Raw genomic sequence first — 14,286 nt, 5'->3', positions numbered from 1 at the left:
GCTTACGCTGAATTAGTATGCACCTTATGGTCTATGATGTCAAAAAAAAAAAAAAAAAAAAAAGAGACATAGGTATATATGATATTTGGAATTATTCGTTTTATGACCTGTATAGTACATTTCGGAAAACTTTGTGGCACGGATGCAACATTATTTTTATATAATTTATTATATAATTATTATTTATAATTTGCATAGCATCTTGCGGTTTGTAATCAGTGACCACGTGTTTTTTTTTCCCCCCCGATCTTGCCAGTCCCCACATGATGCTGTATGCTGTTTCTTTTGTACTCCAGGACATGCAGAGGACAGAATAGTACAGAGCAGTAAGTTCAGCGCTGTATGCAATCATCAGATTCAAATGTTAACAGTTCACACACAGACAAGGATCGTCCTTCCTACATTTACAATGTGTGTACCTGTTACAATGTACACACTTCTCTCTATGCTGTGGTTTCTATTACACACTTGAAAGAAAGAGACAATATATGTGAAAACATCATCACACTAATGCCATATTATTTGAAAACGAACAGCGTCAGATCGGTGTGAATTTATTTGACAGTGAGATATGAAGAAGGCAGATACACCAGCATCTGTGTGTCAGCTTTTATCCTTCCAGATGAGAGAATGTCCAGTTCCATTGGCTCAAAACACCACTCACATCTCCAGTTATTTCCAGTTTCAAATAAAAACTAACAGCATCAGATCCCTGGGTGGGGGGCCGTAGTATGTAATGTGATTAAAAGAGAATAAAAGTGGAAAAAAAAAACTTTTACAAGTTCTATAAATGTGTGTTACAGACGCAAACCAAGTGTATGTGTACTGTATAATATTAACAATAAGAGCAGCACACTACTGAAAACGGAAAATATAGGAAAGAAATTCAGAGCACATCTCTCCAGTTTTGATGTCACTACACTGGTTACCTGTGTCATTCAGGAATGACTTTAAAATTCTGCTTATGGTTTATAAAGCCTTAAATAATCTCACCCCATCTTATATATCGGAATGTCTGACACCTTATATTCCAACTCGTAATCTTAGATCCTCAAATGAATATCTCCTTAGAATTTCAAGAACAAAACTTAAAACAAGTGGTGAGGCGGCCTTCTGCTACTATGCACCTAAAATCTGGAATAGCCTGCCAATAGGAATTCGCCAGGCTAATACAGTAGAGCACTTTAAAACACTGCTGAAAACATATTACTTTAACATGGCCTTTTTATAACTTCACTTTAACTTAATCCTGATACTCTGCATGTTCAGTTCATCATAATAACTATTCATGGTGGCTCTAAAATCCGTACTGACCCCTACTCTCTCTTCTGTTTCTTTTTCCAGTTTATTTGTCCACCACCACCTACTCAAAGCATCATGATGCTCCAACAATGATGGATGGGTTAAAAGGCAGAAGTCTACGTGACCATCATCATCAAGTCCTTCCGTGAGAACCCTAAATCCAAAGAGGACTGTTTCATTTATGTTAGGTAGAATGCCCAGAGGGGACTGGGCAGTCTAATGGTCTGGAATCCCTACAGATTTAATTTTTTTCTCCTGCCGTCTGGAGTTTTGCTTGTTTTTTCTGTCCACCCTGGTCATTGGACCTTATTCTTATTCTATGTTAATTAATGTTGACTTATTTTATTTTCTTACTGTGTCTTTTATTTTTCTATTCTTTATTATGTAAAGCACTTTGAGCTACTTTTTGTATGAATATGTGCTATATAAATAAATGTTGTTGGGATCAAACCGGGGACTCCTGATTACAAGTGGGCAAATCTTACCGCTACGTCAAGAAGCTGTTGTCTTTTCCTTGAACCTTTTTTGAAAGTATTTATTTGATCTTTGGACTTCAGGCTTCATACATTATACAGTTTATGCCTACATTTTGTCGTTTACTACCAAAAATATGAAAAACGTTTCTGTTTTAAAAATGTGTTTACACAGATTATTGTAGAAACGGAACACACATGAAATGTGTGTGTTCCAAATAATGATCTATTATTTCCACTCTAAAACTTCACTTCACTCCCACATAATCAATCAAGGCATGAGCTGGGAGAAGTTCATGTACATCTAAGTCAGTGGGGGGATGGAATAGCAGGCTGCTTGCTGCTTGTCTTTATCTGCATTTTTACAGGACAAAGGACGCTGGAGGAGAGAAGCGAACGCATTTAAGGTGGGCCGGATCCACAAGTTTTTTCGTAGGCTCTGGTAATTCTAGTGTTAAGGAAATGCTATAGAGTTACTTAACATAAATAAGATTAGTTCCATAACATAGAGTCGCCATCTGCTTTCATTCTATTTTCCAGAAAATAAAGTAAAAGGTTTAGGAAAAAAAAAATACTGTAAATAAGACCAGTTTTCTAATCTACTTTTACAGAACCATAAATGAATTGAATAAGGCACCGACATATTTCATTAGGCTGTAGGTCCTCTATCTGCTAAGAAAGAGGCATTGTCTATGAACATTTTCTGAAGTACACCTTTTTTATTTTTGCAAATAATGTATGTGAGCAATTGGTTCATATGCAGTTCTTTTACAAACAGAAACACAATAAAAAGTTGCTTTGGTAATACTCAGAAATAAAGGAAATTGACTATTATGTATAAACCATCAAAATATCAATAGGTACTACAATATATGAGGTATTTCTTAAAATACTTGTAGCGCTGCCACATAAAGATAATGTGTTCTGCTGTCGATCGGTTGTTGGGGGGGAATTACTTCTGACAGAGATTGACAGCGGTACCCCAGAGGTGGAACTTCCGGTTGGTTCGGGGATTCATTAGCATAAAGCGCGCCGTCTTTGAGAAAGGAGAAGAAGAAGGAGAAGGAGAAAGAGAAAGAAGGAAGAACATTGGATAAAAGAAAAGGCAGATCAGCTTTTGCTCTGGCCATGGGAAAAGCCTAGGAGCTCCTATTCAGTCCTGTCTGAAGGTGGATGGTCTTCTGTTTAATACCTGAAAACGATCGTTCCTCTATTACCGACGGACTCGGGTGAGCTACAAAACGGACTTACTATTACATTAATCATGGCGCAAGTATGACTGTATGTCTTTTATGACGAAGAGGAGATAGGTTGTGTAGTCCGCTATTTTCAGGACTCCTCATCAGCTCGCCGGCCGTAGCGGGAGTATGACAGGGGACTACCTGCGGATCTATTTATTACCTCTGGAACAGGAATTGAAGGGGTGAAAACGGTTTATGGGTAGATACATGTATATGTGTGTGGCGCAGCAAATCAAGGGTTACTTATATTCGAGTGGGGTGATCTATGTGGAGGGGATTGTTTTTCTATTTTGTTGTTTATTTTGATGGACTGCAAGTATAAATATGGTTTATTGGTGGCAGTAACCTATAAATGTATTGATATTTGGGGGGTTGTTTTATATGAATAAAGGTGATACGGGAAAAGTATTAAGGTGTGATATTGGCCTAACCTTTTATCATCTGCCTTTAGCTAGGACAGATATAGTGGTAGCATTACTCTCGGGCGAGTGCTCAAGACAAATTGTTACATACTGACCAAAAAATGAAATCACTGCAAAAATTGGCAAAAACATAACATAGTCAACATATGTACAGTAAATACAAGACATGGTTTAAGAAAGAAAATTAACATGTACAGTTTATCCCTGGTTGCATTCCTGCCCAGCATACACACTCTGGAGAGAACGACACTTTATAGTAAAAAACAGTTATAGAAAGTGAATGTACAAATGCTGAAATGCTTTAAAAAAGGTTGTTGAAGAACAGCAACCCAAACTTGCCTTAGAGCTTATGTGCTATTGTCTTTACTTTTTAAACTGTAATTTGCCATGAAGGAATTTCTAGATTTTTCACTTTGGGTGAATGTAGTATTAACTACGGAAAAGAACCTAATAAGTGCTCTGATAAGCCACTTTATGCACAAAGCTGGGCATTTTCTTTTTCTTTTCTTTCAAATTAACTGTTGCTTTGTTAGAGACCTTGAAATTTTCTTAGGAGACAAATACTTTATATAGAAAAAAATCTTGAAACTTTATCAAAAATTACTTTACATTTAACACTCTTATTAATTTTTTCTGCACATCAATAAGCTAACTAAACAGCATTTTGATTTGAACTAGTCCTGTTATGAGCAGTCTGTTGTTTATTTAAGCCCAGACAAGAACCTACAACAAATGACATCCCCCATATGAGAGGTGGGTCAAGAGATATTCAAGATTTTCAAGATTCTGTAAAACTCGAAGAGCAGAGATCAATAGAATTACACTTGAGGTGAGACAGTGTTTTCAATTTGACACTTCAAAACTTTTGGCATGCAACAGTTCAGATAGAATGTCAATGCAGCATGACTTTTGTGTGTAATAAATCTGCACGAAGCCTGTAGGTTTCAAATGGTGCAACAATCTAAAAAGATGGACTTGTAGTGAACTGCAAGTTCCCAATAGGAGACAACTGAAGTTTATAAAATATTATCAGAATGTCATTAAGGATGAAAGTTTTTTCAGCAATCAGAGGTATTAAAAATTAACAGAGGAAATATATTATATATTCTATTTCCTCAACTGGTGATTAGACATGGACTATATCTAAAGTAGAAGTACAGACTATGTGAAAACTAGTATTTTTTTTTTGGCAATATACTGCTGCTTTGACTTATAGTGGTTATCACTGTGTAGGAGCATCTCAAAAGGTGTTTTTGCAACTAACAAAAAAATCAGCATAGTGACTATGAATCAATCTCAAGTCAAGTCTCTCACTAAGAATTAACTGGACACATGTTAAATATAGGATACCAAACTGATGCATTCTTGGCAATGCTTCCTAAAATACCATACTGTTTATCAAAACATCCACCTCTAAGGAAATAGCATTAAGTAGATTTTTATTTTAAGTACAAAGTATTTTTTTTAAGTCAAATATATGAAAAACTATATTAATCCATTTTTTTCCAATGTCTGATTTTCTGTCAACTATTGATTATTATATTGAATTACAAAATGTGTTTATATTTTTTTAATTGTGTATATATTTTAACCAAGGTAAACATAATTTCCTTATACTTTGTGTTTTATGGGATATGTCCTGTGTTAAAATGAAGTACTGACAAAACTGTTTTTTGCTGTATTGAGTATTGTTCATTATTTAGTGTATAACATGAAGCAGAAATGTGAATAATGTCAAAGTATAAAACAAAAAAAGTCACAGTAGCTTGGATGTAGGCACTGTGCAATAATTTGCCAAAGCACCAAATCAAAGAGTTAACAAAAACCAAATATCTGCCTAAAGCAAAATTCAAGCCTTCAATAAATTATTTCATTTGAAATGTATTCACTTTGTTGAATATTGTCTTTATGGGGTAGATGTGGAAAAGGTGATGAATTAAGTGGTCAATCAATTCATTACAAGTTGGGAATGGCAATATTTTGACAATATGTTAAGGGCTCTCACTTTATTCTCCTTAGGGTCTTTGGCTTTTAGACTTAAGGTAAGTGAAGTGTACTTTTTTAAGAAAGATAACAGTATCATTTATTGTTAAGCACAGGGATTATAGAATTATAAATACTGTACTGATAAAAGATGGGATGCAAGAGAGATGAGACAGACAAATGCAGAACAAGAAAGAAAGAACTTTATTCATCCCAAGGAAGAAATTTAACGGTTTAGAAAAACTCAAGAAATATAATAAACAGCAACTCTTCTCAAATACACACCAGAATTCCTATAAAGAAAGAAAACATCTGACTTATCTATAGATAAAAGAGCAGTCATAGTCATAGTGAAACACTATAAAGGCATATTGCTGTAGGTATGAATGAGCTGCAGCGGCATTTTTGTGACACACTTTGGGTTAGTAATTTATCAGCTGAAAGTATTTAATGATAGTACGTCAAAGAGGATGAGCAGCATTGTTCATAATGACAGTCCGTTTTGTCTTTATTCCCTCCAACGATATAATATTTCCAGCAGGTAGAGTGCCTCACATAACTGAGATACCTTTTTCAGTGGGCATCTCAAAAGGGATGTTATTAATCAAGCAAACCACAGAATAGAATAATCCCACTGGCCATCACAGAGTTGTAAAATATAAAAAGGATGTTACTACCCATACAAAGAAACAGTATCCTAAGAAATAAAGAAGGAAAAAAAAAAAAAAGAAAGAGTCTGCTCTGCCCAAGACGTTTTGCATGAGATGACAGTCTGCTCTCCTTTGCTCTGCTACATAGACTTGGGTGAATGAGGAATAAACTGCTATTCTGTGGCTCAATGCTTTCTCCTCTCTAAATTAGTTAAAAGCTCTAAGAGACAGAAATTTACATTGCAACAATCAAATGTGAGAAAGCAGGATTTAGCTGTCTGTTTACTAACTAATTAGAGTTCTATATTATCTTAGCATAGGAAAAAGGTTTAAAATACTATTCCTTAAGGATAATATTCAGTGCTGAATGGAGCTGCATGTTGAGGCTCTAGGTTGAAGTAATGAACTTTTCTTGCAGTGGAGTGCGCTTTCCCTTTGCCACATGGTCTTTTGTCAGACTCTGTGGCATACTCTATAGCACTTTCTTCCTCATCCTACTTTTTAACTCTTGGCTATGTTTTCAGGTGGTTTGTTGGGAAAAGAATAACTCTTCTGGCACAGGAGCATAGATGCTGAAATTCCTTTATAGAACTATGGCTTATTCTACTAGAAAAGGCCCAGTTAGTGGCAGTACATACAGGAGTGGATATTTGAGCTAGTTCAGGGCATCCTGCTCCAAGGTTCTACAAGAGTAGATTCTTGTTGCAACAAAAGTGCTTTCATCCTCCAAAAAATTATTTAGCTTTCTGCTCCAAAGGGATATAAAGATGTATGCACCTAGTTTTAAAAAGTACTATAGCCTTTGATGGTTGGATTGAGGTTCTTTTTAATTAGACATTAAGTCCATGCTTATAGGTACAATGCTGGAAACAACAACATTTATTTATATAGCACATTTTCATACAAAGAAATGTAGCTCAAAGTGCTTTACATAATGAAGAATAGAAGACACAGTTAGAAAATAAAATAAGTCCACATTAATTAACATAGAATAAGAGTAAGGTCCGATGGCCAGGGTGGATAGAAAAAACAAACAAAAAAAAAACTCCAGACAGCTGGAGAAAAAAAAATAAAATCTGCAGGGATTCCAGACCATGAGACCGCCCAGTCCTCTCTGGGCATTCTAAATAACATAAGTGAAACAGTCCTCTTTGGATTTAGTGTTTAGGATTTTAGGGAAAAGTTGAATTATAACCATTAGTCTGCCTGACTAAAGGCCACATCATAGTAAATGACTTTTCCAGTAATTTTCAGTCACAGACTTTACTTAACATTATCTTACCAAGTAAGGGGTATAGTGCGACACACCTAGAGGCTTAGTCCAACTAGTCAGCAGCTTGCCCTGGCAAAATCAAACAGGTCTGATATTGTCTTAAATTGTAGGGATGCACTGTAAGTATATGAAAGCTGATAACCAATAAGTGCTCACCCTAAAGTACAGCACATATAATGCAGTAATGAGGAAAAAGGAATGCAGGTGTTTTGGACCTCACAAACAGAAGCGCGGTTCATCTCTCTGATCACATCATGGTTTACGCAGCTTATTAGAATGGGGGAAAAAAAAAACAAAGGATGAAATTGCATCTAAACTCACTGTGCTTTTGAACATTACTGACTGTCAGAAAAATGAGTGAGCTCACATTACTTTGGAAATGTGAAATTGTCGAAAAAAGTAATCACAATTTTATATCCCCAGCAATTTCTAGTAGTGTAAATTGACACACTCAGGTGATTAGATCAAGAAGTGCAATCATTAAGTTTGACATCCCCTACAGCTAGAAGACGTGCAATGTGACAATGGCTTAAGGTGATTTTCTTTTTGTCTGCAGGAGTCTCTGGAGCTATCTCAGCTCATCATTGATTAACACCTCTTGTTATCAAAAAGTATGGTGACCAAATATTATTACAACTATGTAACACTTCACTCGAAATAAAGATAGGGCAGAGCATGTGTTAATGTCATTGCCTGCTTACTATTGCTGACCATACCTATAACAGTACCAGGTTCAACCAGCCTGGACTGCCATGAAGTGGCATCAAATGTCTTCAGCAGTTAGTCTTCAGTCACTCTTTGATCAGATGATAAGAACAGGCTTTACACATAATGAAACAATATTCCCATCTGAATTACCTACTCAAATTGCACACAGCCAGAATAGTTTGAACTTACAATGAGGGGAAACACTGCCTATGGTCACTTCTGTAATGTACCCCAGTGACTGAATATGCAACCTTTTAATGGCAGCCACATACTGTATAGTGCCATTCTCCACAAGTTACTGCTTAGTTACAGTCAACTTCCAGCTAATAGGATATCCTATGTAATGACCACTCTCTGAGTAAGAATGGCATATTCTGGGTTCAAGCTAGGCACTTAACATAAAGCATAAATTCATGACACACTGTGCAATATACGGTTTGAAAGACTTCGGAGTTACAGTAAAGTGATACAGATGGCTGTGTCAATTTGTAGCAAATTACTCTTTAATTATACTGAAATATATATTCGGATAAAAAAATTAATATCACCAAAGAGTTAATGAGAACACTAAACGTAATAGTCGCTAAACTGCGTCATTGCATTTAAAATAAAGAATACAACCTTGAACCATCAAATTCAGTCATTCAGCATGCTGATCAACACAGTGTATACTACATACTGTAGAAGGAAGAGCATATTTATATAGTCTAAACATACAGTAAATATACATATATACTATACTGCTACTATATATAGAAGCCTCCCTTTTAGATTAATCACGTTCAAAACCTTTTTTTTTTTAAACTTTTAATTCAACGGTCTCAAGTTTAAGCCTTAAATTTTATAGACACAGGGCAATGTTTTGGCAATGTTACTTAACATGATATACAGTATGTACAAGCCTGTTTCACATATACTGAATTTATCAGTATAATTATTGTGTATTTTTAACCAGGAAAAAAAAGAATCCAACTGTCCCTTTTCAGTAAAGCATGCCATGGAATATAGTATATGTTGTTCTTCATTGTCTGTATGGTTGTTGGATACAGTTTTACTCTACAGGACAAAATATATCAAATAAACAGTAATCTTTTCCATTAATAGCATGTAAATGTTGGCGTGAGGAGTGCATATACTAGTGATGGCGAACCATTTAGAAACCAAGTGCCCAAACTGCAATCCAAAACCCACTTATTTATCGCAAAGTGCCAACATGGCAATTTAACCTGAATACCACCTAAAACTGAACACCAGCATAACCAAGGAGCTGGTGGTGGATTTTAGGAGGCCCAGGCCCCTCATGGACCCCGTGATCATCAGAGGTGAGTGTGTGCAGAGGGTACAGACCTATAATTACCTGGGAGTGCAGCTGGATGGTAAATTGGACTGGACTGCCAATACTGACGCTCTGTCTATCTATCTATCTACTGAGCTTTTAGTTTAGAAAAGCAACTCATACATTAACATCTTTTGTCTTAAAAGAAAAACATAATAACAGAGCTTTCAATGATACAAACAACTTTTTGTTGAAAGGTTAAAGTTTGCATTCGGTATGCTTTTGAACAATTAATGTGCTTTTTGCTGTTGTATGCATGCTGATAATTTGTCTAACCTTGGCTCATACTTTGTAAGTTTGAGAGCAACACATGCAGCACTCAGGTCATCTGTTAGTCTGTTTCTGGTGTCAGATTTGATTTAATGCAAAGCTGAAAACAGCTGCGCACAAGCATAAGATGTTCCAAACAAAGTAAGGAAAGCAATCTCAAGTGCCTTCATTGACTTAAGATTATTTGGCAGAGAATTCCACACTTTAAGGATTTCATTTTCATAACTAACTGTGCTGTCCTTTGTCATCCCTTCGATCCTCTCAAGTGTTTCACTCAGGTCTTCCCTATTAAGCTCCGCCCCCAAAGCTTCCATTATATATTACGGGGTCGTGGATCAGGTGTGGCGATTAACAACTCCCGGCAATAATTACAGATGCGGACGACTCCTCACCTGTGCGCTTAAGCGAGGACTGCCCGCATCACAAAGCTCCCGGAAACCGCTCCGGCCACTCTACCATAACCCCCTTTAAGCCGCGAGTGCGGCAATTATCTGTTAAAACTGGCCTTTTCAATTTTCAGCTGTGGACCCGCTATACCACATCCCCTCCAACCCCACCACGGGAATCACAGACTCAAAAGGCTGCAGTCCGTGCCGCACCCTCAAGCAGCATGTGTGCCGCCCGCCTTACCCCAGACAGGAGAGGAAGGAAGCGCTCCCATTGGGCTGCTGGGCAGAGGGGCGGGTGATGTGAGAAAAGTCCTCCGTATCGCGTGAAGAGGGGGAGCGGTGAGGGGAGCAGCCCGGCCCCACATTCCTCTGGCTTTATAGTAACAAACTCTGTGCTCGGGCGACGGCGCGCGTGCCCACTGAGAGGGCTCTGAGTGCCCCCTTTGGCACGCGTGCCATAGGTTCGCCACCACTGGCATATACTCTGTCACTGGGTACAGTCTCAGCATGTGAATTTGCGTCACACAAGAATATTTTATTTTTAGGGTGACTGGCAAGTATCAAAGACCACATTGTATATAATGTACTAGGGAAAAGCAAGCTATCTGTAAAGTACAGTAAAATAATTAAACATTCTTTAGGTATGTATTTGGTACACTTGTTATAGACAAATGTTCTAAATAACCAGAATTTATAAAAGAAACGTTTATGCAGGTATTGTTTTATTACAAATACTGTTACCACTTATGTAAACTTACAAAGCTAAACAATCATTTTAAACTACCTGCCAACAATCTTTAAGGTGAACATTTAAGACTTATTTTTATAATTCCATATACAATGCATTAATGTATGAATGATAACCATAACAAACATTTCATTTTCAACATATTAAAAAACTTCTTACCTCTACTAATCCTCTGTTTTTCCCCAGAAAGAATTCCTGGTGTATCAATAACACTGATGCTTTCAAGTACTGGGTTTGGCAGTTGGGCACAAACAAACCTATAATGAAAAATGCATTTCAGTAAAATTGATGCCTTATGAAACAAGTGGTACACTATGCAACCACAACTGATATTTATTATATTGATAAGGGATTTATGCTAAAAAACAGATGCTGGAAAACAGTATACTAAACCCAAGTATATATTGGGGATGCAACTGCTCAAGGGGTGAGAGCCACACTGACTGCCTGGGCCTAGCCATAGCTAACAGATAACAGGGCAAACATTGTGAATGGCATTGCTATCATTGGGCGCCCCAGATTCTAGTGCTTTGGTCATAGGCTGTGCGATTGGAGTGTATCGGATGACATTTATACCAAAACTAAACACTATGCAAATCATGATGGCTATGCTGTTGCAAAGCTGATATACTGTACATTATAGGCAAGAAGTCATTGCCTAATAATGTGCAAATACTATTGTATGTGCGCATATAGTGAAGCTGAAAAATATCTTTTTAGACCTGATAGTGCTATATGTGTATTCTAGCTCACTATGACACAATGGCAGCAGTATGTAACAATGTCTTACCATTTAAATACTTCCTGAGAATTTTGCACATTAATATTGCTACATTTAATTATTTTACATGCCACTTCAACAGAATAATCAGCTGTGTTTACATTAACTTCTTAATCTTATGATACATTACTACCATTCACCACATTTAGCATTTTTGAACAGAGAGTGCATAATTTGATGGGTGAGTTTTCAGCAGTAAAATTTGGTTTAGAAAATAAAGTAACAAAATGTTTGCATTATACTTCTTAATATCAGCAATTTGTAGTGCCTCTGTAGGGAAAAACGTCAAAATAGAGGTTCTTCTGTGTTGTATGTATACAGAATACAGCATATGCAGTTCGCAGCAAAAAAACAGGCATTTCTTTTTAATATTTGTGATTAAAATTAATAATCACTTTTAAAATATTAAGAACAATCAGTTTCAAATTCTGCAATAACTGTGCACACTAACATGCATGTAGAAGGAAAATATGTGCAAACTCAATAAAGACAATGACCAGGCAAAAACTTTGAACCCAGGACATACACACATAGAGCAACACATTTTATTCCAATCTGCATCTTCATGTCAAGCTTGTATGCTTAAGAAGAAATGTTTAAGGGACAACATTGAGTAAATGCTCCCACCAAGGATCTTAAATTCAAAACCTGAAATATGCCCCAAGGTGTCTCCAATTTTTACATGTGAAGATAACTGCCCTTACAATGTATAATAGCAGTTTCCAGTTGCCAGAAACTAGCAAGGCCAATTGAGAAGAAACAAAACAATGTAGTGGTGGGTGCAATGTATGTCTTCAAGGCACTTCAAGAGAAAGGCAATGCTGTAGGAAGACAGCACCTGTAAGAGGACTGGGATACCAAAGATGTGTGAGAGGGAAACACTAGAGAAATAAAGAAGCACAGCCTTTGAAGATCTGGGTAATATTCTCCAAGGACACAAGATGCAATAACAGGTGATGTAGCAGCTGCCAAGGATTTCTAATTCTGTAGAACAAAAGTTCCTCCATCCAGTCAAATCAACAGACTTGAGGATAAAAAATGCAAAACACTGAAAAGAAATACACATTTTTGAAAATGGAGATGGATTACACTTGTCTTCCGATTTCAGTACCCAATTGACAAGCAGAACAATAATCATGTTTATTTATTAATTTCTCATGTGCAATTCTGAAACAGCAGAAAGTCCTTCATTCTTTGTCTGTTAGCATTCTTGGAAATTTTATTCAGGGAGTAAATTTTGTTTTATAGCTTTTTTCTATCTCGTCTATGTTCCAGAATCAAAAACTCCAATAATGACACATGCTTTAAATAATATGCATGGATTTCTACTATTGGTGAGGGTTAGAATGAAAGTTAGAAGTCATTCCTGCTTCATTCTCACTCTAGCTTCTTAAAATTCTGTGCATTTTGCTTAAAACGTTTACCTTTGTTTTCTTACATTACAAACCAAGAGTGAGCAAGTGATGCTGTTCTGTGCAAAGCATCACTAGACTCTACACCCACCTTGTCAGTGTCACCAGGCACACAGATTTATATTGACTTCACAATTTGGTATGGCAATATCTCCTCCGAGAAATTAAATTGGCTAGGCAGAATTTATCTACCATATTTAAAACCATTGGCTATCAATAGAGTTGATCATTAAAATTTGCTAATGTAATTTTCACAGCAGATATGCTGTGTGTGCCATTGACCTTATTCAGTGAACAATTTCCTAGAAATTTGTTTTGTGGCTGACTTACAGAAACACTTTCTACCCCAGCGCCTCATAATCCTATGTGAGACCAGGGTGACATAGCAGACCCGTAGCAGCCATGGAAACATCTTTCATGCATGGGTGCTATAAGTGTATTCCAACCTCGCATTTTACGTCAATGCCCAATCTGCTTCATGTTTGAGTGATGTCACTATCCGACCTGTACTTCAGCCAGTTTTGCACCCAATATTTGTTTAAAAAAATGGAAGCCAAGGTCTGTGATACAGATTGCATATTTGTAGCTGGAACTCCACAAAAGGAGAAAATGAATCACGTATCTCAAAGTAGTTTTTCACTCCAAATCTTTCGACTCCTATCAGGAATCATCATCAGAGGAAAATAATTAGATGTACAGGAATCCTAGGCAATATATCACAAATAAACAATGGAGAGTTTGAGGGTGGTGGGTTAGGGGGTTTAACATTAGAATCCCTGAAGCCTATGAAAAAACTTGTAATCCCAGCCCACATTAAATTCCTTTGCACCTCTCTATCAACGTCTTTTGTTTTGTTGATCAGCACAAGCAGCCTGCCATCCTATCCTGTGCCCATGACGAAGCTCAACTCAGGCAAAAAGTTCTCCCAGCTCAAGGCAAGGCTCCTTATCCGAGTGTGAGGTGCCAGGAGTTGTATAGGGTGAATAATACAGTATATCGTTATTTGGAATACACACATCTCACACCTGTTCCGTGTCTACAAAGATCCAGGTAAGTGTAGGATGAAAGGAAATGCAAGGCAAGAAATGCTGAACACATACCTAAAGCAAAAAAAATTTCCATGTTATACTAATAATAACATGAAGTGCATAATGTGTGAAGACTTTAACCCAAATATCAAATAAACATGTGCGCTTTTATTCAAGAATATAACCAAAGCAAAAAAAAAAAAAAAATCATTTAATTTACATTTTTTTGTCAATGAATTACAAACCCAAGGTCAAATGTCAATTGACAAA

At 36.7% G+C, this 14,286-nt stretch overlaps 1 protein-coding gene across 1 annotated transcript in view; it reads right to left on the bottom strand.

The window, feature by feature from the left end:
* The window catches only part of LOC120525725 (EH domain-containing protein 3), a 77,117-nt gene that overhangs the window by 25,099 nt on the left and 37,732 nt on the right, over window positions 1-14,286 (bottom strand). Inside the window, exon 3 of the mRNA XM_039748272.1 lies at window positions 10,955-11,052. Within this exon, the coding sequence (XP_039604206.1) occupies window positions 10,955-11,052 (98 nt within the window). The remainder of the gene's footprint in view (window positions 1-10,954; window positions 11,053-14,286) is intronic.

The sequence above is a fragment of the Polypterus senegalus genome, chromosome 3 (assembly GCF_016835505.1).
Source record: "Polypterus senegalus isolate Bchr_013 chromosome 3, ASM1683550v1, whole genome shotgun sequence".
NCBI classification, from domain to species: Eukaryota; Metazoa; Chordata; class Cladistia; order Polypteriformes; family Polypteridae; genus Polypterus; species Polypterus senegalus.
This window is presented reverse-complemented; position numbering and strand designations above follow the sequence as displayed.